This window comes from Pseudonaja textilis, chromosome 11, assembly GCF_049901715.1.
Source record: "Pseudonaja textilis isolate UNSWEBS1 chromosome 11, rPseTex1.2, whole genome shotgun sequence".
In the NCBI taxonomy this organism is placed as follows: domain Eukaryota; kingdom Metazoa; phylum Chordata; class Lepidosauria; order Squamata; family Elapidae; genus Pseudonaja; species Pseudonaja textilis.
The window spans coordinates 6537464-6564247 of NC_142000.1; the positions used below are offsets into that span (position 1 = coordinate 6537464).

At 41.8% G+C, this 26784-nt stretch overlaps 1 protein-coding gene across 1 annotated transcript; it reads right to left on the minus strand.

Annotated features, from left to right (window-relative positions):
- On the minus strand, positions 1-26743 carry DUS2 (dihydrouridine synthase 2). Its single transcript, XM_026714126.2, has 16 exons — positions 26662-26743; positions 23219-23376; positions 21810-21855; positions 21273-21364; positions 20431-20474; positions 19122-19182; positions 17196-17243; positions 15801-15866; positions 14380-14450; positions 13652-13738; positions 10931-11099; positions 9431-9552; positions 8863-9006; positions 6398-6485; positions 5192-5265; positions 1-2395 (listed from the first exon to the last, which is right to left on the minus strand). Exons 2-16 carry the CDS (start codon positions 23342-23344, stop codon positions 2164-2166), a joined length of 1470 nt encoding a protein of 489 aa, XP_026569911.1. The 5' UTR covers positions 23345-23376; positions 26662-26743; the 3' UTR covers positions 1-2163.
- Positions 26744-26784: the final 41 nt, after the last annotated feature.

A 26784-nucleotide genomic window follows, 5' to 3' on the forward strand; every position in this document is an offset into this window, starting at 1 on the left:
AAAGAAAAAGGGAGCGTTTATTCCTTTGGAAAACAAAATAACAAAGAAAATATCACACGGGGGGAGCATCACATGTTTCCATAAAGAAATCCACCCATCCTTGCCAGCAGGTTTCCAGCACTGAACATGTCTACCTACCATCTGGCTGAGCCTCAGGTGCTTTCTCAATCCGCTGCCTGCTTGAGAAGCGCTTTCCTGACCATTCTCAGTCCTGCCTTTCATTTCTCATTAAAGCAGTGGTCGCCAACCAGTGGGCCGGGGACCACTGGTGGTCTGCAAGAAAATTTTGGTCGTCCAGAGAAATGTCACCCCCCCCCCCCAAGCAATTAATCCAGGCTGCGCAGGGACACAAGGCTGCAATGCCCACGTGGCCAGTGGGAACACAAGGCTTGCTTCACTTGCATTGCGAACAACACAAGGTAGTGAGGGGAGGGGGGAAAGGGCAGAAGGGGGGAGGACTAGCCCCACTCAACTCGCCTGGCCACCGGGCTGCTTCTTTCTTCTTCTGCTTTTGGCTGCATGCAAGGAAAGCAGCCAAAGTCTTTCTTTCTCTCCCCCAAACTCCACCAGAAATGAGTCTTTGGGACCCTGCAAGGCCACCTGCTCCAAGAGGCTGCGCCGACACTACAAGTCTCACAAAGACTCATTTCTGGCAGAGTTTGGGGGAGAGACTTCTGCTGCTTTCCTTGCATGAAACCAAAAGTCTCTCTCTCTCTCTCCCCCTGAGAATGGAGCTGGAGCCGGTATCCTGCGACCCCAAATAAAGAATCGATCGGTAGAAAAAACGGGGTGGGGAATTTTCCTGCAGATTTTTGGGGGGATTTTCCCAGGGTCTCTGGTCTGCGGGATTTAAAATTATGACTTTGGTGAGGTCCAAAAGGTTGGCGACCCCTGCATTAAAGGAACATCTGCCAGAAGAAAAAGACATATGCTCATTGGAATAAATCAGATCTGGGCCATTCATTTTATTCTCTTAATCTTGGTTCAGATTTAAATCAAAGCAAAAAGGGCTTGAACCAGAGCTTAGGGTGGCAAATGCCTTTGAATTGTGACTTACAGGCTTCATAAAGGAGCGCTATTTGTAATGCAGATTCCAAGAGTCATGCTTCCATGTTATTTAAAGCCAGGCTCTGCCAAGCGTAAGGACAAATGAATGGCGCAAGGTTTCTAAATCCAGTCTGGTCACCCGCTCTCCTTAAGGTAAAATTAGCACTTTATGCTAATTTTAGATCGATTTCTCAGCATTCTACCAGGATGGACACATTTTAGACTTAAAGTTAATGATATAGTTGTCATCTGTTACTTTTTGTACACGCGTTTTTATTACTATTATTTCATCGCTCTGTTTGTAGTGGACGTTTGGGGGCTTTTTTTTGTCCCACCCCCCCTCCACTATTTTGTATTTTAACTTTGGAGACAAAAAAAAAAAAATATTGTTAAAAAAAAAAAATGAGCATTAGGGGAAACTGACGTTAAACAAGCTGTACGTTTTGTTTGCTGCTATTCCTCCATTTCTTCCCCTGGAAAAGAATCAGCCGCAAATGAAAATATTACATTCTGAAATAAGGCCCAATCAGAACGGTTCAGAATTCCATCTTCCCTTCTCAATATTCAGCTCCCAGAATTCCCCAGCCAGCCAGAAGTCCACAAGTCTTAAAGCTGCCAAGATTGCACTCCTCTGCCCTAGACAGCAGTGTGGCATTTGCAGGAACCACGAGGGTGACAACCCCACACCTTCCGCTTCCCAGTCCTGCTGTGTGTGCAATCTATCACAATTCAAATTTAAAAGATCTTGAATCCTCACGTGTGTCGTGAGATTTTGGCCGAAGAACGTTAGATGCTTGAGTGAAGAGAGATGATATCTTGCAAAGTATGAATGATCTTGAGAGAGGGCAGACAACTGAAATAAAAGAATTTGAGGAATGCCTGCTCCGTGACTCCCAGAGACGGAAAAGGTTGGCGCAAAAAGAATTAATTCTCCCAATTAAAAGGTGCAAAATAAAAATGGTACGAGATTCCCTGGCGATCCCCAGGAGATAGGGATCAAAATTCAAATTTACCTGTTCCACCCGATTGCCTCCAAGAAAAAAATTAAGGGCAGAGAATTGGGGTGGAAACGGGGAGCTGCATAGTTGTAAGACGCCAGTGAGCGTAGTGTGGTCATCAGGAGCTGTGGCAAAGGGATTCTTTGGGAAGAAAATGTGCTTTTTTGCAAACAGCATCGACGGCAAAGCTGTCTGTGTGTTCATCACAGTTCGAAAGTTCCTGATCTTGCCGCTTGCGCTTGTTAAGCAAGGTGTGACTGGGGCTTTCGTTGCGTTTGCCTTCGGGGAGGCCCAGAGTTCTTAAACAGGCGATAGCTGCCGCTTGTTCTGCTAGTTTCTTGGATTTTTCCCTGGAAAAGAAGAAGACGGGAATATGGTTGCTAAGAGCTTGAATTTTGATCTTGTGGCCATGGGAACGCCGCAAGAGTTGTAACTCGGAGGACCGGATGTCACTTCCTTCAGTACTGTTGCAATTTCCTTCTTTTTTAAAATAATATATTTATTCAACGTTTGTAAAATTAAAAACACATACATTTTACAGCATTGTTTAAGCAATAGATACACTTGTACTTCCCTTTTGATAGCGTGTTGTACATTGTCATAATAACTCCTTCGTCCTATACATGCATACATAGTTTATTTACATTTATTTACACGTCACCCTTTTCAGAATATTACCAAATCATCCGATATCACCTTTTCTTTATCCAATCACACCAGATATCCCACGTTTTGTAATATTTACTTTCTTGATTATCTTTTAGCAATTTAGTTAATCTATCCATTTCGGCACATTTATGAATCTTATTGATTATCATGTTTTCTGAAGGGGTCATAGCCAATTTCCACTTTTGAGCAAAACTTATTCTAGCTGCTATTATAATATGCAAAATCAAATATTGGTATTTCTTTTTCATATTTGGTTCTAGCATGCTTAATAGAAAAATTTCCGGTTTTATTTTGTTATTTCCTATATCCAAATTCCATTTTTTTGCTAAAATTTTCATGAAGGGTTGCAATTTCAAACAGTCCCTAAACGAACAGTTGTAAATGAAGGACTATCGATGCTATGCAGCACTGCACACAGAACAACTAGACACAAGGACAGTTTTTTCCTGCACGCCATCACTCTCCTAAACAAATAATTCCCTCAACACTTTCAAACTATTTACAAAGTCTACACTACTATTACTATTAATCTTCTCATCACTCCTTACCACCCATCCCCTCCCACCTGAGAATGTATGACTGAAACTTTTTCGCTTATATCCTTACGATTTATATTGACTATTTCCTAGTATGATTTGATTTCTTATTGTAACCTATGACTATTATTAAGTGTTGCACCTGATGATTCTTGACTCTTTGACGAATGTATCTTTTATGTACACCGAGAGCATTTGCACCAAGACAAATTCCTTGTGTGTCCAGTCACACTTAGCCAATAAAGAATTCAATTCCATTCCATTCCACTCCACCCCATCCTAGTCTATTCTATTCTATTCTCTCGTCTCCTCTACATTCTATTCTATTCTATTCTATTCTATTCTATTCTATTCTATTCTATTCTATTCTATTCTATTCTATTCTATTCTATTTCTATTCTATCCTATCCTATCCTATCTTATCCTATCCTATCTAGACATAAAGCCCAAACTCTGCATTCGTCAGAGTATCTACTGCATATACAGGTAGTCCTCGACTTAATGACCACGACAGAACCCAAAATTTATGTTAAATTAAGTGAGACATTTAAGTGAGTTTTACCTCCTTTTACAACCTTTCTTGTCCCAGTTGTTAAGTGAATCGCCACAGTTAAGTCAGTCACACGCTTGTTAAGGCAACCTGGCTTCTCCATCGGCTCTGCTTGTCAGGAGGCTGCAAAAGGGGATCACTTGACCCCAGGGACACAGCGACGATCCATAAATAGGAAACCAGTTGCCGAGCGTCTGAATTTGGATGCCCAAAATTCCCCAGCCAGCATGGGATTCGGGGAATTGGAAGTCCCCCAAGTATTAAGGTGGCCATGGTTGGAGATCCCTGATTTAAGGGTACCATAGCCAGGGGTGGCCTTCAAACATTTGAGCGACAGGTTCTCTGCCCGGTTGCTGGGTGGGCGTGGCCATGGTGGGCATGGTCTATTCAGCCTCCTGCACCGTGGTGTGTGGCTTGTCTTTTCCCTCCAGGGCAAAAATGGCCTCCCCGGGCTCCGGAGGCTCTCTGGAAGCTGGAAATGGGCCCATTACCGGCCTTCCCCAACTTCCAGGAGGCCCGTTTTTCACCCTCTCCTACCCTCCGCACATGCCACACTTACCTGCATCCAAAACATGCGCCATGGGGACTCCTGGGAGGGGCGGGGAGGGGTGGGCGGGGCCAGCCAGGAGTGGGATGGGGAGGGGCTCTCCGAACTGCGCAGAATCTTAGCTAGGGGCCAACATTATGTAGCACTATCGTAATACACAAACATAATATATATCAGGGGTTGCCAACCTTTTGGACCTCAGGGACCACCAAACTTATAATTTTAAATCCCACGGATCACTAATATGAATTTTGACTGACAGGTGGCTTGCTGACCTTGGTGGGAAAGTCGGTCTCATATTCCAGAGCTTCAGTAGTCACAGGACTGGCCCTTTGGTGCACTGGCCTGCCATGGACTGGAGGAGCTGCTCCGGGATGACCAAAAGAGCCAGTCTTGTGAATATGGCAGCTCTGGAATACGGGACCAACTTTCTCACCAACAGGCCACCCCAGGGCAGATTTCCCCCCACAGCCGGTGGTCCTACCTTCCAGTTCCACCTCACGTGGCTCTACTCTAGGTAAGATTTGCACTCGGCCGAAGGGTGGGGGCCAGCGGGTGGGCGGGCCATGTGGGTGGCGCAGCCTTGTGTTCCTGCACAGCCTGGATTAATTTCTTTGGGGGGGAGTGCTTTCAGGGGGGACATTTCTCTGCGGACCCCCAAAATTTTCTCGCGGCCCACCAGTGGCCCCCGGCCTACCAGTTGGCGAACACTGATATATATACATAACATATATATATATATAATATACCAACGTTCCGTAGTATTATCGTAATCCTCTCTTTCCGAGTTGTCATGAAACAACACTTCACTCTCTCTAGCAAACGATCCGCAAGGGCTGCTTACCATAACGTCGAGCTGTATTTTTGCCCAGCCACCGTCACAACAGAACAGAACAGTCGATCCCGGGGTCTTTCGATCTAGAGCAAGGGGAGAAATGAAAGGTTGGATTTGAAGTCAACGCAAGCGATCCATTCAAGGGGCGTCGGAATGAAATGTTGGGGGAAAACTATCAAATCCCCAACAGGTGCGACATTTCAGTTCGAGGCTGGGAACAGGCAGCCGCAGTTTAAAGCTGGGACCCAGAAGCTTAAGGCAGCTGGCCCGCTGCATTCAAAGGGGCTTTCGGTTCTTTGGTTTTCCTGAACAGCTGCTCCTCCAGAAGACAGAAAAGCTGGAGAATTTCAAAGGCAGCTTGTGGTAGAAGAGGCTTGGGCCTAGTCTGCAAACAGACCGGGTCAAAATTCCCCCAGACACATAACAAATATTTGCACAGCCTCCCCACCAGCCCCCCACAATATTTGTTGCTATCGGAGCTAAAGATTTAAGAGAACAAGGTTCCCTATTCAAATCAAATATTTATTGTGCTCATAGACCAACGTAAGAAGATTCCCTTTGGGGAGGTATGCGCTTGGTAGAGCTGGACTCTGAGGGAGAGGAGGAACAGCCGACAGGGAGCGGAGGTGTGGCTCTGGAGGTTATGGAGGAGGCTGGGGAAGGGCAGAGGCTGGCTGGGCAGTCAGAGGAAGAACTAGGTCCATCCACTCTGCATCCTAGGACATGCAGGGAGGAATGGAGAAGGAAACAACTTGGCTTACGAGAGAGGAAGTGGCCATGATCCCCCTCATTAGTTGCAGCTGGGGAGAATAGTATATAAGAGAGATGGTTAAAACACAGTGTTGCCAAAAGCAAAGTGTGTTTTATCTTGGGCTGAAGTTATCTTGGTTGGGGTCCTTCCAACAGACTGTGCCTTGTTATCTTCTTGAATTTGGTAATTACTTATCCTGATCTGTTGTGGAAATTCCTCCAATGTAGTTTGTTTTGGGTTTTTTATTTCACCTCTATCTGCTCATTAAGTTCAGACTGTATTGTTTACTTTTGAAGACTATTTGTGAATAAGTTTTATCTCCAGCTGAGAATTATTGAACAGTGGGGTCAAGTTGGAGGCATTAAAGGACATTTATTTACGGTTTACATTTTGTTACGTTTGTGTTACACTCCGGGTCATCACAGTATGGTTTAACAAATGAATTTCATCCTATGACATCTTACTGTTTCATAAACAGGTTGAAGCAGCTTCTCTTTCCTGCACCATTCCAGAAGATACATTTTGGGGGTAATTTGTGGGGGATACTCTCGTCTGAAGAGGAAAAAAAGAAAAGGAAACAATAAATTCTCACTATAGGCCAGGGGGCCGCAATCACCTTCAACAGCCCAATCTGTTATATTTTTCAAATTTAGCAATTTTAAGAGGTGTGGACTTCAACTCCCAAAATTCTCAAGTCAGCAAGCCAGCTGGGGAACTCTGGGAGTTGAAGTCCCCACATTTTGAAGTTGCCAAGTTCAGGAAACACTGTACTAGAAGATAGGAAGAAGCTTCTGGTAGTCCTGCTCTTCTGAGAGGTGAGAAGAGTTGAAGCGAGGAGAGGCTGATTTTTCAGGAACAACTTCAGTGCTTTAGAATACGGATAGTCTTTGACTTACAACAATTCGCTTAGTGACTGTTCAATGTTACAACGGTGCTCAGATATATAAACATGAGAAAGACAAAACAAACAGCCAAGGAACGGATGTAAACCAGTTTAATGAGTTCTTGAAAAACTACAGAAAATCAGGGAGGTGATCTTGATGGAAATAGGCATGTTTCCTAAATAAAGGGGTTGAAATATTCCTTAAGGAAGATAGTATTTGGAGGCGACTCTTTCCTGATTTACTGGGGACTAAGCAGGAGGACAGCTTACAGATTCAGGCTTGCAAGAGACTGTTACTATGGATCAGAGATGGTATCCAGCAGGTTCTGACCAGTTCTGGAGAACCGGTAGCAGAAATTTTGAATAGTTCGGAAAACCAGCGAATACCGCCTCTGACTGGCCCCGCCCCCATCTCTTCTCTGCCTCCCACTGAGTCCCAGCTGATCGGCTGGGTCTCCTTTGGTTGCCCTGCACAGGAGAACGGAGCTGGAAAGCAGGTTAGTGGGGTGGGGAGGGAAGGGGGATTTTGCAATATATCCTTCCTCTGCCATGCCCACCAAGCCACTGAACTGGTAGTAAAACATTTCTGAATCCCACCTCTGCTACGGACTACTAAGAAAATATAGTTCTAGTGTTCCTGTGAAATCTGTTTCTTGATTTAGCTGACCTCAAAGGGCTGATCAGAAAAAAAAAATTAACCAAAGAAACTAATGATCGGGATTGAATTATCCTAATCATGGGGAGGACAGCGGAACTATGGAGGCAAACCCCAAAAGTGGCTTTTCAAAAGGCCACCGGAATTCGTTTTTCCTTGGAGATGCTTCACTTCTCATTAAATGAGAAGCGAAACCCCTTCAAGGAAAAAACAACAAGAAAATCCAGTTGATTTTTGAAAAAAAAACCACCTTTGAGACAAGCTGAACACTGGCTGCTGGGTCCTTTAAACTGAAGATGCTAAAGAACGCACCCAGGACTTTTCACATCGTTTGGCTTGCAATTTTTTGCAAGGATATAAAACTGAATGCCAAGCATCTTTGGCCCAGGGTGGACTGAAGGTGTCCCTAATGATCCTCGGTCGTCTATCTCAGTGCTTCTCAAGCTCACCAGCTTTAAGAGGCAGAGAAGTATGCTTGCCGGGGCATTCTGGGAGTTGAAGTCCGCGCTTCTTAAAAAGTTGCTGAACTTGAGAAGCACTGATCTGTATACAAAAGGTCATCTCAAATCTGTTGACTTGCTGAAGTTCTTGGATCAACTGTTGATCCAGCCTTGTGACTGATTCTTGAGTTAATAATCAATCAACCAAAATAAGAGCTGGAAGAAAAAGGTCTTCAAAGGAAAAATGAAGTCCAGCTGCCTTTTGAAAAAGCATCTTTGGGACAGGTATGACCTGGATGAAGGAGAATCTCCAAATAGATGGAAGATATTGAAACCTCACCGTGAAACACATCTCCTAGCTTTTGTGAGAATTCAGCCAACATGACTTTGTCACTGGAAGGATCACTATGCAAGCAAGTTGGAAGTTTAGCAGAAATCTGGTTATTTTAGTACCCAGTATGAGCAGATGATTTAGTATCCAGATGATTTAGGGGACTGGAGGCTAAAACATATAAAGAATGGTTGCTGGAATTGGAAATGTCTAGTCTGATGAAAAGAAGGACTAGGGGTGACATAGTAGCAGTGCTTCAATATTTGTGGGGCTGCCATAAAGAAGAGGGAGTCAAGCTATCCCCCAAAGCACCTGAGAGCAATGGGTGGAAACTAATCAAGGAAAGAACCAAAGTAGAACTAAGGAGAAATTTCCTGACAGTGAGAACAATTAACCAGTGGAACAACCTGCCTCCAGAAGTTGTGAATGCTTCAACACTGGAAGATTTTAAGAAGAGATTGAATAACCATTTGTCTGAAGTGGTGTAGGGTTTCCTGCCTAGGCAGGGGGTTGGACTAGAAGACCTCCAAGGTTCCTTCCAACTCTGTTATTCTATTATAGTCATCATATGTTCGTACTATATGCAGCACAGTATATTTCAATCTAATTATCTCACTTACTTATCAAACTTAACCGCCATTTTGATGACATCTGTGTCTTCAGTGCGATCATCATTATTTGGGCTCTTCACTTGGAGCGAAACTTTTTTCTTCTCCAGTAAATCAGATGCTTCTTGGAAGAAGCTACCCATCTCGAAAACTTCACTAATTTAAAAAAAAAAAAATCAAATTAATTCTAGAAAATGGTCTTGGATTTTGAAAATGAAATATATTTATACATGCACTTATGAACACAAACACACAAATATAAATTTAATACATATACAAACTACACAAGTGGTGCTCAAAAGAACTCCTCTTGATAATTTTGCATTAGGTTTTTATATTACTTTGAATAATATGAAATAAGAAGAGTAGGCTAAGATTAAATTCCATCAGTGATATGAAGATTAGAATTATTTTAATAAATAGAAGGTTTTCTTCCAGCAATGGCAGTGGGAGTGCATTAAAATAAGATGTAAACAAAAGTTTTTGTATTAAAAACTTTTAACAAATATTTTAACACATCTGCTGTTGGCTTTATCCAGGGACACTTTAATTAAAATGAAAAGCATGAAAACACTCCTACCAGATTTCCTGCAAGGACTGTGCAGCATGGAGCTTCTTTCCTTGTGCGTTTTCTAATTGCTCCCTTAACATCTGGCACAAGCAATACTTTGTGTTGGTATAATGATTATCGTATCTCACTGCCTAAGGAAAACAAAAGAGAAAAAAAAGTTTTAGAGCAAGAAATTCAAATAGTTCACATTTTGTCTCTTAGCCTTTCGTAAACAAATGCTTCCTTGTCGCGAAGAACCTAACCATATTCATTTCAGACCTTGTTTGGCAGAGCCTGGCCAGGCCTTCAAATCCAATTCTCGTTCATTTCAAGAAAGGCAGATTTCCAACTCTCTTTGAGTTGCGGGGAATTTTAAAATAGATGAGAAACCTGGTACTAAAAAACGTCACCTATTTCTCGTATCAGAGATCTACACTGAACAAACTGTGTATAACTTACAGATGGGGAACAATTACTCCATTAAAGGCAGACTTCCCTTCAATACAATACCTATGTCTTATTAGATTTATATCCCGCTTTTCCTTCAGGATCTCAAGGAGGTTTATTACACAGTGCTTCTTTTCCTTTTTTTCCCTACAGCAGGGCATCTCCAAACCTGACAACTTTTTAAGACTTGTGGACTTCAACTCCCAGAATTCCTCAGACCAACAGCAATAACCCTGTAAAATATAGGCTGAGGCTAAGAGGGCTGGCCAAAGACATCAAAGGAGTTTCCATGGCTGAGGGCAGATGAGAACCTCCCAAGCAGAGGTGGGATTCAGCAGGTTCTGACCAGTTCTGGAGAACCGGTAGCGGAAATTTTGAATAGTGCGGAGAACCAGCCAATACCGCCTCTGACTGGCCCCGTCAGCCCCATCTCTTCTCCGCCTCCCGAGCCCCAGCTGATTGGCTGGGTCTTCTTTGGTTGCCCTGCACAGGAGAACGGAGCTGGAAATCAGGTTAGTGGGGTAGAGAGGGAATGGGGACTTTGCAGTAACCTTCCCCTGCAATGCCCACCAAGCCACAACCACAGAACCAGGAGTAAACAATTTTTGAATCCTATCGCTGCTCCCAAGGGCCAGTCAACACCCTAATGCCTAAACCACAATAGCTGTCATATGGAAGTGTGACTTAACCGTTACTAATTTAACACCTGCAGTGATTCCACATTCACAACTGTGGCAAGAAAAGTTGTAGAATGAGCCAAAACTCGCACAAACAAATGTTTCAGTTAAAAACATATATTTGGGACTCGAATGTGGTCATTCACTACCTGCACACGATTGCACAACCTGCAGTTATGGAACCCAGAAAAATGGGAGTCCATGGTTTCATGTTAATACAAACACAGCCATGGGGATTCCACACCTCGGATTCAGGTGACCCCAAGGACACAGATAAAACCCCAAGTAACCACAACGGCTCTCAGAAAGTGTTAAGACCAGTTGACCGCACAAGAAAGCACAATCTTTCTAATAACACAATTAAAGTCCCCCATACACACACGAGACCGGTATCAAGAATGCATACGTATTTGATATATTCCTGCATGACGTCCTTCAGAGGTAAAAGTCCTTCCTTCCTGAAGACTGAGGGGTTCCACATGGCGGCCCGGGCCACCATCACAGAAGATGCCGAGGTTGCCTCCTGGAAGATCTGAAGGTCGGAATATTCTTTGATGAAATCGTGGGATCCTCCACTGAAATAAGGGGGATATGGGGTTTGTGTCAGAATATTCATGAACCGGAAGAGGCACGGTAATAAGGTCAGCCAATGAATAGGAAGAGCAACTAAGTCAGCCAATGAGGACTGTTTGGAAACTGAAACTGGAGGGAACCTAGGCGTGGCTCTCTATTAAGCTCTGAAGCTGCAGTCTTGTCTGCGACTGCTGAATTGAAACTGAAACTTCTCTGCTGTTCTCTCACCTGCTTGTGTTTTTTGCCTGTAACTCCCTACCACGCTGGAAGAATCTACTATTGGTATTGTACATTTTACTCATATATTATTATGCATATAAAGAAGTTAAAGAATCCTGCTGAGTCAGCATCTGTCTGCGCTTTCTGGATTTGAACGTATGCTGCAAAACCCAACAGTTTGCAGTACCAGCAGTGGTGCATGAACACGACGCAGATGGCAGGGTGGAGGTGATGTCTATGAAGATTCTCAGTCACCCAGGTCGTAGTTGTATCAAAAGTGGTTTTTATTTTGAAAAGGAAACTGGACTGATTTATTTTATTTATTTTTTTGGAGGAAAAACAAGATTTTTTTTGCTTCCTATCCTGGAAGCTTCATCAGTTGTATGGGATACTGCGGGAGATGAAAGGAGAGTTATTGACAGTTGAGGTTAATTGGTGTGAGGGGGAATCATAGGTTCTGACAGCATGGGGATTCCACACCTCTGATTCAGGTGACCCCGAGGTCACAGATCAAACCCCAAGTAACCACCACGGCTCTCAGAGAGTGTTAAGACCACTTGACTGCAAAGAAAACACAATCTTTGCCTCCCACCCACCACAAACACACGTACCATCCTCTCAGAACGAATCATTCCTCCTCCCACCAACTAATTTCAACTGTCAATAACTTCCTTCCATCTCCCACAGCATCCCATACAACGGATGAAGATTCCAGGATAAGAAAAGTCTTGTTTTTCCCCAAACAACAACAACAAAAAACCAGTTGCCTTTTCAAAAACAAAACCACTTTTGTTAAACGTGCATTCTGTAGAAGAGCACAGCTGCTGAGAAGTGCTCCTCAGCTTTTGAAAGGATGGGACACGCCTTCAACAGTGGACCCCAACTGCTTCCAAAGGTCAAGCTCTACACCGGCATTCGGCCCATCGGTCGTCTAAAGTGGCGTTTGCCAACTTTAAGTGTGATGGCTAAGGAATTCTGGAAGTTGAGATCTACATAGCTTAAAGCTGCCAAGATTGGGAAACACGCTTCTCTAAAAAAATGTTAGCATTCATAGCCCAGTACAGGCAGTCTGTCATGCCCCTGTCGGAATCTGATTCAGAGGGGGAGGCTGAACAGCTGACAGGGAGTGGGAGTGTGGCTTTGTTGGCTGTGGAGGAAACTGGGCAAGGGCAAAGTTCGGGTGGGCAGAGCAGGGAAGAGGTAGAACAAGGGAGAGGGAATTCAGAGGAAGACCCAGGCCCACCCCCTCTTCATCCTAGGACATGCAGGGTGGAACGGAGAAGGGAGCAACGTGAGTTGCATGGCTTATGGGGGAGGAAAGGGCCCTGATTCCCTTCATCAGCTGCAGCTGGGAACACAGTGTTTAAAAAGGGAAGCTGTGCACCGCAAGTTGTTGAGACCAAATCGTGAATTTATCGAGTATCATCGTGGCTTATCTGTGTTCCTGGAGTCTTCCCAACTGTGTGAGTGTTGCCATGCTTTCAAGTCTGCAATTCCTTCTTATGCCCTGTCAAGTTAATTACTGCAGCTTTGTTTGTTTGGATTTTTAGTTACAGTCTGTAGGTACCTTGTTTTGGACTGAATTTTCTACAGTTAAAGGCTGTTCCTGGGAGAGTTTTTCTTCAGCCGAAGGTAACCTGGACATTGGGGGCAAAGTTGGAGATAATAAAGGGACTCTTCTTGCTTATTTGACTATGTTGCCTTTGTGCCATGCCCCTTTGGGTCATCACACAGTCCTTGACTTACAACAATTCGTTTAGTGACTGTTCAAAGTTACGATACTGAAAAAATGGATTTATGACCATTTCACAGTGGCAAACTTTGCAGCATCCACATGGTCACGAGACCAAAATCCAGATGCTTGGCAACCGATTTGTATTTGCTACAGTTGCAGCATCCCGGAGTCACCTGATTCATTTAACAACCGTGTGACTAACTTAACAGCTGCAGCGATTCACTTAACAACAGTGGCTAGAAAAGTCATAAAATGGGGCAAAACTCATGTACCGAATGTCTCACTTAACAATAGAAAAGTTGGGGTCAATTGCGGTCATAAATGGAGGACTGCCTGTATAGCAGATGTCTGAACCTCTCTGCCAGAGGTCTCCAAACTTGGCAACTTTAAGACATGTGGACGTCAACTCCCAGGTTCCTGGCTGAGGAATTCTGGGAGTTGAAGTCCATGTCTTCAAGTTTCAAAATTTGAGGACCCTCCCACTCTCTGCTAACTGCAGGGGAGGCAACATTTATGGTCACAGTGGACTTTGTCAATCCATGCAGCTTGTTTGCCCCAAGATTGGACTCTCCTGCCTGAGACCAAATTCGTTCTACTTACTTGGCTATTACTGGGATGGAAACTGCCTCGGAGATGGCTTTGATCACGTTGCAGTGGACAGGGTGCTGAGGCCTCTCTTCTTTCTTCCTTCAAAGGAGACAGGTCAGAAATTAGCAATAGCACTTAGACTTATATACTGCGTCATATACTGCTTCCTGTCTAAGCAATTTAGAGTCAGCCTACTTCCCCCAACAATTGGGGTCCTTATTTTACCAACCTCAGAAGGATGGAAGGCTGAATCAACCTTGAGCTGGTCAGGATCGAACCCAACTGTGGGTACAGTTTGCCTGCAATACTGCGTCACCAAGGAAAGAAAGGAAGGAAGGAATGGAGGAAGGGAGGTGAAGGAAAGGGAGGGGGGAGGCGAGAGAAGGCGGGAGGGTAATAGTAATAGCACTTAGACTTATATACCGCTTCACAGTGCTTTACAACCTTCTCTAAGCTGCTTCCAGAGTCAGCATTATTGCCCCCAACAATCTGGGTCCTCATTTTAACAACCTCAGAAGGACGTAAGGCTGAGTCAACCTTGAGCCCGGTCAGGATCGAACCCCTGACAGTGGGCAGAGTTTGCCTGCAATACTGCATTCTAACCACTGTGGCACCACGGTGTTTTTTTGGTTTTGTTTTTTTGCAGTAGAGCCTGTTCTACCAATTGCAGCTCAAAAGTTTTTATGTTATAGGACTCACAAGAATTTTTTTTTTCCTTTTCAGGTGGAGAATTAGTTTACCTTCCATGAACAGCAATTGCAGCAACTCCAGCCTGCTCTATCCTCTTCACCAGTCTTAGCGTTTTTTCTTCCTGAAAATGATGTTGGAGGGAGGGGAAAAACATTCAACGCTCGCCCAAGTTTGCTACGTCACTTTTCTGAAGCTAAATGTGGATGAAATGTCAAGCAATAAGTGTGCACATTCTTGTGGGGAGGCAAAAGGCTGTCATTGGCTTTGGGGTGTTGGCCATTCAGTGTCCCTCATGGGTTGAACTTGCCCAACTCTTTACAATATGTGTCAGGGTTCTTGGCAGCTGCATTAAGCCCCAAACGATTCCTTTTTTTCCAAGTGCAAGTCCATAGTGAAATTTATTGGGATGAAATTTATTACAAGAATTACACCAAACAAATTTCCAGTTTTGAAATGGTATGTCCCTGTGTGTGTTATGGAGAGAATCAGAAAGCCCCCATCCTAACAGTCCTCCTAGGATCTGGTGAGGAAGCAGGAAACAGCCTCTTGATGCTGTTTATTTAATAGCTGTCAAAGTGTAAGCAACTAGAACCATCAAGTAGTAATTTTATTATTTATTACCTATCTCACTAGAATCCCATCAGATTGTTTGCCTACCCTTGCAAATAGCTCAATAAGGCTTCATAGATTGGGGAGGTGGAGGGGGCAGTCATGGTTATGAGGTTTAGTGCTGTGCAACGATTCTAAGCTAGGTCCTTGTTTGACCCCTCCCTCCAGTCTAACTGGCAGTTTCTCAACATCTGCTTCCTGAATCTTTATCAGGGTGGAAACCCACCTATAAAATGTGGGTGGTAAGTTTGAATTCATTGTGCCTTTGGAACCCAGGTAATTGTGTCCTGCCACCTCCCCCCCACAAACAAACCCTGTTTAACAAATTGTGTAGGTTGAGAGTGATATGTTCAGGACAGAAATTTTCTTCTAAAGCATGCAATTCAATGCATGGATTTCACAACGGCTAATTTCAGCATCTCCTAAATTCCAATAAAGGCTTCTGCACCAGTTGGGGCCACATCTTATCTGAGTTTTAAAAAGAACAATCCTAGGCATGTCTACTCAGCAATATTTGTCAATTCTCAATTTAATGGATCTTATTCACAGTTAAGGGTATATAAGCAGCAGTGAACTTTTTTTTGGATCTCTCAAAGGCCATGTCGTCTAGATGTTGGGACTATTTCTCACTTCAATGCTGTTGTAACTTTGAATGATCACTAAGTGAACTGTTGTAAGTTGAATAGTTGAAAGATCCGAAGTCAACATTAGGTGTGGCTACCGCTATCTCCCTTATTGGTTCATTTTCACTCAGTGCAATTGCTGCCGACAAAGCAAAAACTGTATTTTTGCATCAAAACACTGGACTGGTGGGTATTTTTAAAAGTCCTGTGATATCTGAAACATGGTAATATATTCTTACCGATGACAAAATTCGGATTTTACAAGTTACTGGCTTAGATACACCATTGACGAGCGTAGTCAGAATCTAAAGAACAGGAAACAAGAGCAGACCAGAGATGCAGAATGATTGCTTGGAAAACTTAGGTGATTACTGAAAAAGATTATTTCCTCATTAGGAAAAGCCATCTCTCCATAAGTTCTCAACCAAATAATAAACAAGTTAAATGTCTCTATAAATGATTTCCTATTGCATTTTTCTCATGAACAAGGTCCACAATTCTGCCTCCAAGCTGCGCGTAAATCTTTCTAGAGTTCTCCAGACAAGTGGAAGCTTGAATACGTTCCCACAAGCCATTAAGTTTTACTGCCAAGCAAAAGGAAAAAAAAAATCAACAAAGCATCACTCTGCAAAGAAAAATACAAGGCTAAGAGTTTTCCAGGGAACGTTGCCTACTTCGTCAGATGCATCAAGAATTATTCTAAAAAAGAAACTTAGATGTGCTCTCGGGGTGCGGGAAAGCGGAATGGGACAACTTGCCAACTCACAGTTAACTCACCACGGTCAACTTGCCGCAGAACAATGCAACATTTCTATTTAATTATTTAAAGTAGTTTAAAAATTATTTAAATCCTTGTCATTCACATTTCACTTTCACATCTTTCTTTAATGATTCTATTCCACTATTTCTTTGATATCAGTGTAACACTCGTCCTGTGGCTGTCAAGACTGAAAAATGCTGACACTTCCTGTGACTATTATTGCTTTTCAACTTGCCAACGAACTGGGGGAAAGGAAGGGTGAGATAGAACGTGGAGGCTACAATCTTCAACCGTGAGAGCCATGGACACTTCTGCAGGTGTCCGCCAGGATGGGGACTGTTATCAAAACAAAAGGCTGATTGCCAGTTGGATCATGTGACCCGCTCCACGGGAGCAGGGCCTGAAACTCATCTTTAAGTATGCAGGGCTGCGCGGGAAAATTTAGAGTTGGTTTTGCTTTTCTTCAAGTTGCTGAAATGATATGCTCAATAAAGTTTTGCTTTGGGGATTATAAGGTTCCTGAGGATGCCTGCTTTTATTTGGGTCCCTTAGTCGTACGGTTGACAGTGACGAATTGGACATGGCGAATTGTCTTGAGTTGAGTTGAGCACAGCAAGTTGGCTGTAGCAAATTGGCCGGTGGCGAGCTGTTCTGGAACGAGCTGCCATAGATCCAAGGTGGAGGTAGGAGAGAGAAGGGAAATGAAGAAAAGGGAGGGGGGAGGAAGAGACAAAAAACTAGCAAAAAAAATATCAGTTAGTTGTGACCACATGTACCTTGTGCAGCCCCCTTCGGTTCCTCCAAACTCCACTGCTTTTAATTTTATAAATAAATAACCACAGAAAATGATAAGCAGGGCACTCTGCATACTCACAGATTCTATTCTGTTCAGATCAGACAAAAGCGCGGCTCCCATTCCTCCCTGGGGAAAATATACACAAAAAAAGATCTTCGTTCATCATCTTGGCGGCCCAAAATAATTCAAGGAGGTTCTACAGGTAGTCCTTGACTTACAACCATTCATTAGGATTCAGTACAAAGTATGAACTTAGGGTCCAACTGCGTCTTCACGGGAGTGAATACAAACAGCCCAAAGTTGTCTTGCATACTTTTTACATTTGTCTATTAACTTTATTTTCTTTGTCTGGTGGATGTCAACTTATAAAACATCACACAACCCGCACTCCTGTCCTACTTACTGAGTCTATCATCTGCACCTCTATAACTGACTGATTTGGTTCTGCAACCCAACAGGACAGACACAGACTTCGGAGGATAATTAGGACTGCACAAAAAACAGTTACTACCAACCTGCCTTCCATGGAGGACTTGTATACTGCAGGAGTCAAAAAGAGGGCTGTGAAAATATTTACAGACTCCTCACATCCCGGACATATAACTGTTTCAACTCCTTCCCTCAAAATGACGCTATAGAGTTTTGAACACCAGAACAACTAGAGACAAGGACAGTTTTTTCCTGAACGCCATCACTCTGCTAAACAAATAATTCCCTCAACACTGTTCAACTATTAGAAAGTCTGCACTACTATTACTGTTAATCTTCTCATCACTCATCCCCTCCCACTTGTGACTGTATGACAGTAACCTTGTTACTTGTATCCTTACTATTTATATGGACTGTTTCCTAGTATGATTTGATTGCTTATTGTGCCCTATGACTATTATTAAGTGTTGTATCTTATGATTCTTGACTCTTTACGAATGTATCTTTTCTTTTATGTACACTGAGAACATTTGCACCAAGACAAATTCCTTGTGTGTCCAATCACACTTGGCCAATAAAAGAATTCTATTCTATTCTATTCTATTCTATTCTATTCTATTCTATTCTATTCTATTCTATTCTATTCTATTCTATTCTATTCTATTCTACTCTACTCTACTCTACTCCATTCCATTCCATTCCACTTAGACACTGAACATGCTACCAGATCATGTGTTAATTTGAAAATACAAGGGAATGAATAGAAGTAGTACAAGAGATTTCTATGGAGATTCTCAGTCATCCAAGTCATGGTTATCCCAAAGGTGTTTTTTCAAGAGGCAACTGGACTTCATTTTTCTTTGAAGACGTTTTGCTTCTTATCCAAGAATGAGAACCAAAATGTTTTCAAAAAAAAACTAGGTAGTGTAAAGAAATGTTTCGTAACTTCTCAATAACTCAGAAGCGAATCAGGAAGTCAACGGGACAGCAGACACATTTTTTTCTGGAGTAAGCTAGAAATTCACATCTTTAGTATGCAAAAAAGGAAGCTCAGTCTGAATGCAGCTGATCAAAAGAAGGAAGTGGTCTGCAATGTTAAATCAGCCAAATGTAACAGGATGGCTTCAACCAACCTTGGTCTAATGTTAGGTTCAAGCAAGAAATATTGAAGTCACTTCCTTAATATGACGCAATTGAAACACAGAAACTTGCATTGGGATTCTGGCTTCCTGAGAGAAAAACAAGCAGACAAACGTATTCGTATGTCATTCTAAAAGGAAAAAAAAACCAAATTGTTTTTGGACACAAGGTTTCTGTTAATATACTCAGCTACTATGTCACAACATGCAATTCTTTCAGTTAAGCAAATTGAATTTGCAGTCTGCAAATTCCTGGAGCTCATTTCAAAGGCTTGAAAGAAAAAGGTGTTTCATGCGTTTAGAGTCTTTGATTAAATGAATAAGAAAGACAACATAATTCAAATAATGATTCAAGCTATGCAGACATTCATAAAATTGGAGGCATCTATAAATATGATTCAAAAAGAAAAAAAACTGCAGATGGCAAAAATCATACCTTTGTGGAATACTCTTTGGGGCATCCCATGTTCACATCAATGCCAGCAACATCATTCTCTCTGAAATGACAAGGCAAAAAGACAATATAAGGAGATTTTAACATTTAGACACACACAAATATTATTAAGCAATCCATTTTCAGAGCAAGTTACAAATGGCTGAAACAATGAGATGCAGAGCAATTGTTTATTCTATTGAGGGTTTGCTTCAGTGTGTTTATTTTTGCAGTGTTTTAGTTTACATGGTTGCTTATCTCAAGTTCATTGTCAGAAGGATGAAAGATGTTCTTTGTCCAAACCAAATGTAGCTCATGTACTATCAGTTTCAAATGATCCTGTTACTGATTTTATAAGAATCACAACAAGCCATACCCAAGTTGCATCTTCACCATAGAGAATAAAAACTCTGTTTGAAATTACTGTGATTGCGCATTTTTCACTTCTGTGCATTTTTTTAAAAAAGTTCAGGAAAATAATTTTCAGATTTACTATAAAATTTAATTTGCTTTTATTGAAGAGTGACAAGCAATTTCTAAACTGTTCTGCTCTCTAATTAAGAAAGTAATACTTTGCATAAGTAAACAGCTTTAGGCTATCACCAGTCCTAGTCAACCATAATTTCCTTGCTTAAAGAATACATTTGTGGGTCTTATTGGTTAGATCAATGCTATCTTTTCATCCAACAGCAACTCAAGGAAGACAATATAAGTACTTCCCATCTTAGCCACCCAATAATTTTGTGAGGTTTGTTATGATAAACAGCATAATGGACCCATAATGGACTTGGATCTCTCTAGCCCTAATCCATTGCTCTAAATCAGGGACCTCAAACCTTGGCAACTTCAAGACTTATGGCTGGCTGGGGAATTCTGGGAGTTGAAGTCCACAAGTCTTAAAGATGTCAAGGCTGGACACCCCTGCTACTAAATACTGTGCCAAACTAAAACTGTCACTTTTTATTCCTGAGATCTGCAAAATGTAAAAGAAATAAACCTTATGCAAATGGAAATGTGTGGAGCGGATCTGTAAACTTGGGTAGATCAGTTAAAAGTTAATGCCAAGTAAAATCGATCACATTTTATGTTTCTTTTCTTCGTATTAGATCACATTTTATGTTTCTTTTCTTCGTTTATTGTCATTTTTGTGGCTTTAGAGGGAGGAAGGAGCTGAGGTAGTTTTGTTAGCATTGGTATAATTGACTTTAACCTCCCTGGGGATGTTTTCACTTTTGTTTATATATAAGCTGATGAGAATTGTTTGAATGGAACATAAAAGAAGTACAATAAATATATTCTGACAGATACATACACAAGTTTGGCTACCGCCAAGGCTCTCTCAGCATCAGCTGTGCCCTGAACAACAGCGAGAAAAGAAAACCATACAGGATTATTTTTCTAGAAAGATTATTCTAGCTCATTCTTCAGTTCAAGAGCTCCCCAAAGGGCTCACATATACATTAAAAATATACAGGCAGTCCTCATATAAAAACCCTAAATAGGGACTGGCAACTCTGTCATTAAGCAAAGCAGTCAGTCATTAAATGGGAAATCATGTGACCACAACTGCACTTTATGGCTGGAAAGAGACAAGACAAGTTCAGGACCATATGTGAAGTTGTATTAAAGATGATTTATTGCTCAAGGTCATACATAAGAATTTTAATCAAATAAAGTTAAATACTAAACCAGCACCAGATAAGGGTTAACAGAATTCAGGAGCGGTTGGACTTAAACCATTTGTGGGAACATAATAATTATAGACTGATGACACACTTAACTCCCCTCTCCAGCTCTGCCCGCTCTTCTCAAACCACTACTTAATTTCACAACTTCAGCTTTGGTTGGCCAACTTCCCTGCCCTTTGAACGACTCACATGACTGCCTCTTGTCTTGTACACATTGAAAGCAATGCAATTATGCCACACCCCACGGCTTGGAGCCACAGGAATGTTATGCAAATAGCTTACTCTCTTGAAATCCTTTCCTCGCGATCTGAAGGGTGGGGGAAAGGGAAACAATAGATTGCCTATAGAAATAGCTTTCTTTCTTTCTCTCCTCACATGACCAACCCGATTTTATGATCTTATTTTTGTGGCAGTTGTTTTACTTTCAGCAGTTGGTTTTGCTTTTGTAAATCACACAGAGTCATACCATTTGAAAGACAACCCGGTCCTTTTCTCTTTCACATGTCCTGAACACCACTCTTTCATTGGGGGCCACAAAGTCCACAGTTCCAAGGATGTCTGTGAGGCACAGAAGAGAAAAAAGTCTCTATTAAGGACTTCATTAACAGATTGTTGAATAATTATTAACACACCCATATTCCCATTCAAGATTTCACTTCTTAGATCATCACTGATTACAGCCAGATATTAAAACGTATCGATGCTGAAAGTTGTTTATAATTTTATTAAATTTTCTGGATAAACACTTTTACAGAAGCTCTGAATACTTCTAAAGCAAGGATCCTTTACATAAGCGTCAAAAACAATACATTTAATAATGTACCAACCAATTATTACCATTTTCACTACTCTTAATTTCAGTTTCACCAAGACACTTTAATTTCTTTAACAAGCACTTTATCTAAAGAGAACAAGCAGCATTAATCATTGTCTTAAGCTACCAGTCAGGAAAAACAGAACTTTTTCATTTTATTTTTCACTCAAATATCAAATAAATACTTGCCATTTACAACTCTTTTGCACTGAAGCATCTTTATGTCAATCAGCTCCTTAAAGAACAAGGCAAAGATTACGAAAAAATTTCATCCCAACAGAAAAACAAAACAAAAACCATTTTTAAAAAGTAATTCCTTTTTTCCCTTTAGTATAGAGAAAAGGGAAAATATATCCAGGCTGGTTTTTTAGCAACAACATCTAAATGACTGTTTTCTGAGATATTTCAGGACTAGTTTTCAGCTCTGGAAATTCCCCAGTGCCGTCTCTTCCCATTTAGTATTGGTTGATGCTGCCATTTGCTGAGACAGAACTAATTATATAAACACTGAAGAGACTTTTACAGAGTCCAAAACCACTTCAAATATGGTGTCTAGCAATCTACTTGTGAACTCTGTTCAGAGTATTTCCCTCTATGAATTACTACATAGTGTTTGGCATACATAATTACTACATAATGGTTAGTATACATTATGTATACTGCACAGGTCAGAAAGAGGGCTGAGAAAATATATACAGACCCCTCACACCCTGGACATAAACTATTTCAACTTGTCCCCTCAAGATGCCGCTATAGGGTATTTCATACCAAAACAACTAGACACAAATACATCCTCTGCTGAACATCCAGTTGCCACAGTACTGTCTTATATCTAAGCACATTTATGCAGGTAGCACGCCTATATTACTATTATCCTCTCATCTTTTCTTCTACTTTCTCCTATTGGTATCCTATGATTATATTACTTTGTATATATACAGCGAGTTTATACACTGGAGATAATTTCCATTTTTGTCCAATCACACATGGTCCATAAAGCCATCTATTCGATTCCTATTCTATTATCTCCTGACAACAATGTGAAGGAGATGGAACCATCCATGTCCCCTAGTGTTGTGGCGGAGCTGGCGGTAGACTTGGACAGTGAGGAGGTTGGGAAGGAACATGGGCCAGTCCTGGAGTCCGTCCCCCTCTGATAAGTGCTCTGCGTTGGAGGCAGAGATGGAGCCAGGGCCTTCTGACAGTTAGCAGCTGCCTTTGGAGTTGGAGATCAGTGGGGCAGAAGAACAGCTGGAGCCTGTTCCCAGTGTGTGCATGCGCAGAGCTGCCAGAAGGGAAGAATTAAGGAACAAGGGTCTACTCAGGAGTAAGGGCACAGGTGGACGGTGAATGGCCCCTCCCAGAGGGAATAAAGAGGAGTGAAAGGGGAGTGGTGTTTGCAGGAGACAATTAGTTCAATTCATTAGGGTGAAGATCTGTTCCTGACTCCTCGCCAAGTAATTGCTGCTACAGTGTGGCGTTTGGAAGCTATCGGCCCAGCAACTGGAGAGGAATTCTCTTTAACCTAAATAAAAGGGGTTTTATCGGGACGAGGAGTCGGTTTCATGTGTTTGGGAAGCCTAGGTCAGAACACCTACCTCACAATATACAATATCAGCACCATAATCCAAAGCCAGGAGTCTCATCGGCAGGGTCCCAACTCGCACCATAGGAGCAAGTATTGCTTTATTTGTGAAACTGAGGGCTACGCAGTTGATTGGCATGGTGTCTTTGGAATCAGCTGAAAGAAAGGAAACTGGGGGGTGGGGATATGTTCAAAAATTAAAGAGTCCCACTGAATTGAAGTAGCATAAAAACTGTCCAATTAAATTCTTTGCATAAATGAGGAAAACCCTCTACTGCAATTATAACAACAATCACAATCAGATACAGCACCCAACCTTAGCTTAATTCATTTGTTGCTATATAGAAAAGAACTTCCTCTAACCAAGTTAAGATTTGATTACATATTTTTTAAATTTTATTTTTATTACCAACATATCTTCTTCCATTTGACAACATGTCATCTGGTTACAAATACTTTGGGCAATACAGTTAATATTTACAATCATATTCATTACGTATTATTCTCTAGTCTTATTTTGTTATACTTATTGTACTTAATATCACTATGTCTTTATCCTTCAACTTAGCTTATTTATTTCTATTGAGGAAAAATACCTATTGTCCTTAACTAATCCATTAATTCTATCTAGCTTTCATATTTTTTCCCTAGCCATTGATAGAATAGTTCCCATATCTTATAATATTCTGTTTGCTCTCTCTCTCTCTAATTACAAGTGTTAATCTGTTCATTTCTGCACATTCTAATATTTTCCTAATCACATTATTAAGATTTGATTCTGATAAAATAGCTGGATCCATACAAGTAGTTGACTCACATTCATTTAATGACTGTTTTAAGTTACAATGGCACTGAAAAAAGTGACTTATCAACTGCTTTTCACACAACTGTGCAGCATCCCCAGGGTCACGTGATCAAAATTCCGATACTTGGCAACCATGGTGTTTTTATGACAGTTGCACTGTCCCACAGTCATGTGATCTCCTTTTGCAACCAGTCATTGGGGAAACCGGGTTGACTTAACGACCCTGTTACTAAACTTAACAACTGCAGTGATTCACTTAACAACTGTGGCAAGAAAGATCATACAATGGGGGCAAAAGTCACTTAACTGTCTTGTTGTGCAATAGAAATTTTGGGCTGAATTGTGGCCATAAGTTGAGGATTACCTGTACGTAGAAACCGAGCTGCAAATTTCAACCGGATTGGGAGTTACATACAAACCCACTATCCTATGTAATACTTCTGGATTCTGCCTTGTCAATCTGGGCAGTGAGATATAAGACAACCGTTGTTTTTTGTTTTAAAAAGACCTCCCAATGAAACTGCAATGAAATTTATAAAACATGTTTCCAATATTTATCACTGCCTAGGTCGCTTCATCTGTCTTGATCATGCACTCTATTTTCTCCCCTATATCTTCTCAACAAGCTCATTTAAGAACAACAGAATAAGGGGATTGGAAGGGACCTTGGGAGGTCTTCTAGTCCAACCCCTTGTTCAGGAAGGAGACCCTATATCATTCCCTGAATTTACTATATTTTTATGCCATATATATATATATATATAAAAACTCAAAATAACTAGCCTATTTTTTCTACTAAAATCATAATAGAGCTGGAAGGGACCTTGGGAGGTCTTCTAGTCCAGCCCCCTGCTCAGGCAGGAGACTGTCAGGCTATAGAACTTTTCCCATTCAATCAACAAGAATGAACTTCTGAAAACCAAACATATCGAAAGGAATCCTTTATTGAGATGAGACAATTCATGCAGGGATTAAAAGCATCATCTAACCTGCCTCAGGCATGCAGGGATCTCTTGATGTGTATTTAGTAAAACAAAGAGCCAACATGTTTATCCCACCCCGCTTCTTGGAAGGATCTTTTTTGAGGTTCCCAGGAGACATCTCCCAGCAGGAATTTTTATGGTCTCTTCATCCTGTGGCTGTCTCTTTCAAAGGTGACTGGGTTCTGGGCATCTGGTCTCTGTCCTTCCATAGTATGTCGTGCGTTATCCAAATTCAATATAAGATTTAATATATCCAGGTTACATCAAAAAGGATTTGTACCAACTCCCCATCTACTTCTACCATGAAGAATGGCAGATACACAGATCTGACAGAGACCCTATACCAGGGCTAGGGAAACTTGGCTCTTTTATCACTTATGGACTTCAACTCCCAGAATTCCTGAGTGAACCATAAAAGGTTCCCCATCCCTGGCCTACTGGTTTTTCAGTTGCGGGGGAAATCAATGTTTGACTTGAATGGGACTGTTTAATATACAAATGTAGGACATATAAAAAATATGTCCTACATTTATATATTAAAATATGTCTTACATTTGTATTGAGGAAAGGGAAAAAGAAGCCTTGCCCTTTAAGGAATAGGCAAAGTTCTTTCCTTTTGTGGATTCAAATTTCCTGGCTGGGAGAAATGCAAAATGATTTGGTCAGCTGCGTTGAAAGTAAGAATGTTTATTAATAGGAAGGCAGGTAAGAAATCTCACAGCGTTCCTAGGATTGATCTAATAAGTGAGTAGGAAAACCTATCTCTTATACACTTCAGGTTCTTTGATTTGTAAATGAAGTCTTTGATTTGTGTGTGTTGAATTCCTGTCTGAGATTGGGATCTCTTCCTGGGATCTTGGTAGGAGTAATTGTTTTATAGTCCAATCTGTTTTTCCCTGATCCTTTGTAGCTATCAGTTTGCACCTGGTTGCAATATCCTGAGTTTCCTGTTAGGCTGTTTGCTTTTCACAAGTTTTTTGTAGCTTGCCATCTATTTGATTTCTATGGGAAAGGATCCTAGCTAGTTTGTAGGGTTTTTTTTCTCTCTCTGTATCTCATGCCTGTCATTTTCTCCTTCCTTTGTTGTGAAAAGTAACCTGGCTCCAGCTATTTTAATAGCCCTACTTGAGAAAGGGTGGGGGGCTGTTTTCCTAGAAGAGAGGGGAATCATAACTTCCAACAGTATATTAAACAGTCCCCATTCAAGTCAAAAAAATTATTTCCCCCACAGCTGAAAAACCAGTAGGCCAGAGATGGGGAACCTTTTATGGCTCACTCAGGAATTCTGGGAGTTGAACTCCATAAGTGATAGAAGAGCCAAGTTTCCCTACCCCTGCCCTATATCATTCCCTGAATTTACTATATTTTCATGCCATCTTTTTATATATAACGCAAAAAAACGGGACCAATTTAACACTCCCACCTCCTGTTTTTCCCTACTAGAATTAGAATCAGAATCGAGCTGGAAGGGACCTTAGAGGTCTTCTAGTCCAGCCCCCTGCTCAAACAGGAGATCCCCATAGTACCATCTCAGACAACCACCCTGTGAAATAGGCTGGGCCGGAAGCGTTGCAGGGGGTTCTGCTGGGCTCGGCCTGCCTCCGGGGGCACCTCCAGGCCTTCCTTCCGCCATGGGACGGTTCAGAAGCGGCACCCAGCTCAACTCACCAGACGCCGGTTCCCATCACTCGGGACTGTCCGCTCCCGCGCATGCGCCAGGCGACGAGATATGACGTCACGGCCTTGCCCTCCTCCTCCTCCTCCTCCTCCCCCCCCACCATTCGAAACAGA

What these genes read in the sequence shown, in the direction of transcription:
- DUS2 (XM_026714126.2), bottom strand. Translation starts at nt 23,344, where the DNA reads ATGCCAATCAACTGCGTAGCCCTCAGTTTCACAAATAAAGCAATACTT. An exon ending in CTGATATTGTATATTGTGAG is followed by an intron (nt 21,856 to 23,218) that starts GTAGGTGTTCTG and finishes TTGTTCTTTAAG; the next exon opens with GAGCTGATTGACATAAAGAT. An exon ending in AAATACAGCTCGACGTTATG is followed by an intron (nt 2,396 to 5,191) that starts GTAAGCAGCCCT and finishes CTTCTTTTCCAG; the next exon opens with GGAAAAATCCAAGAAACTAG.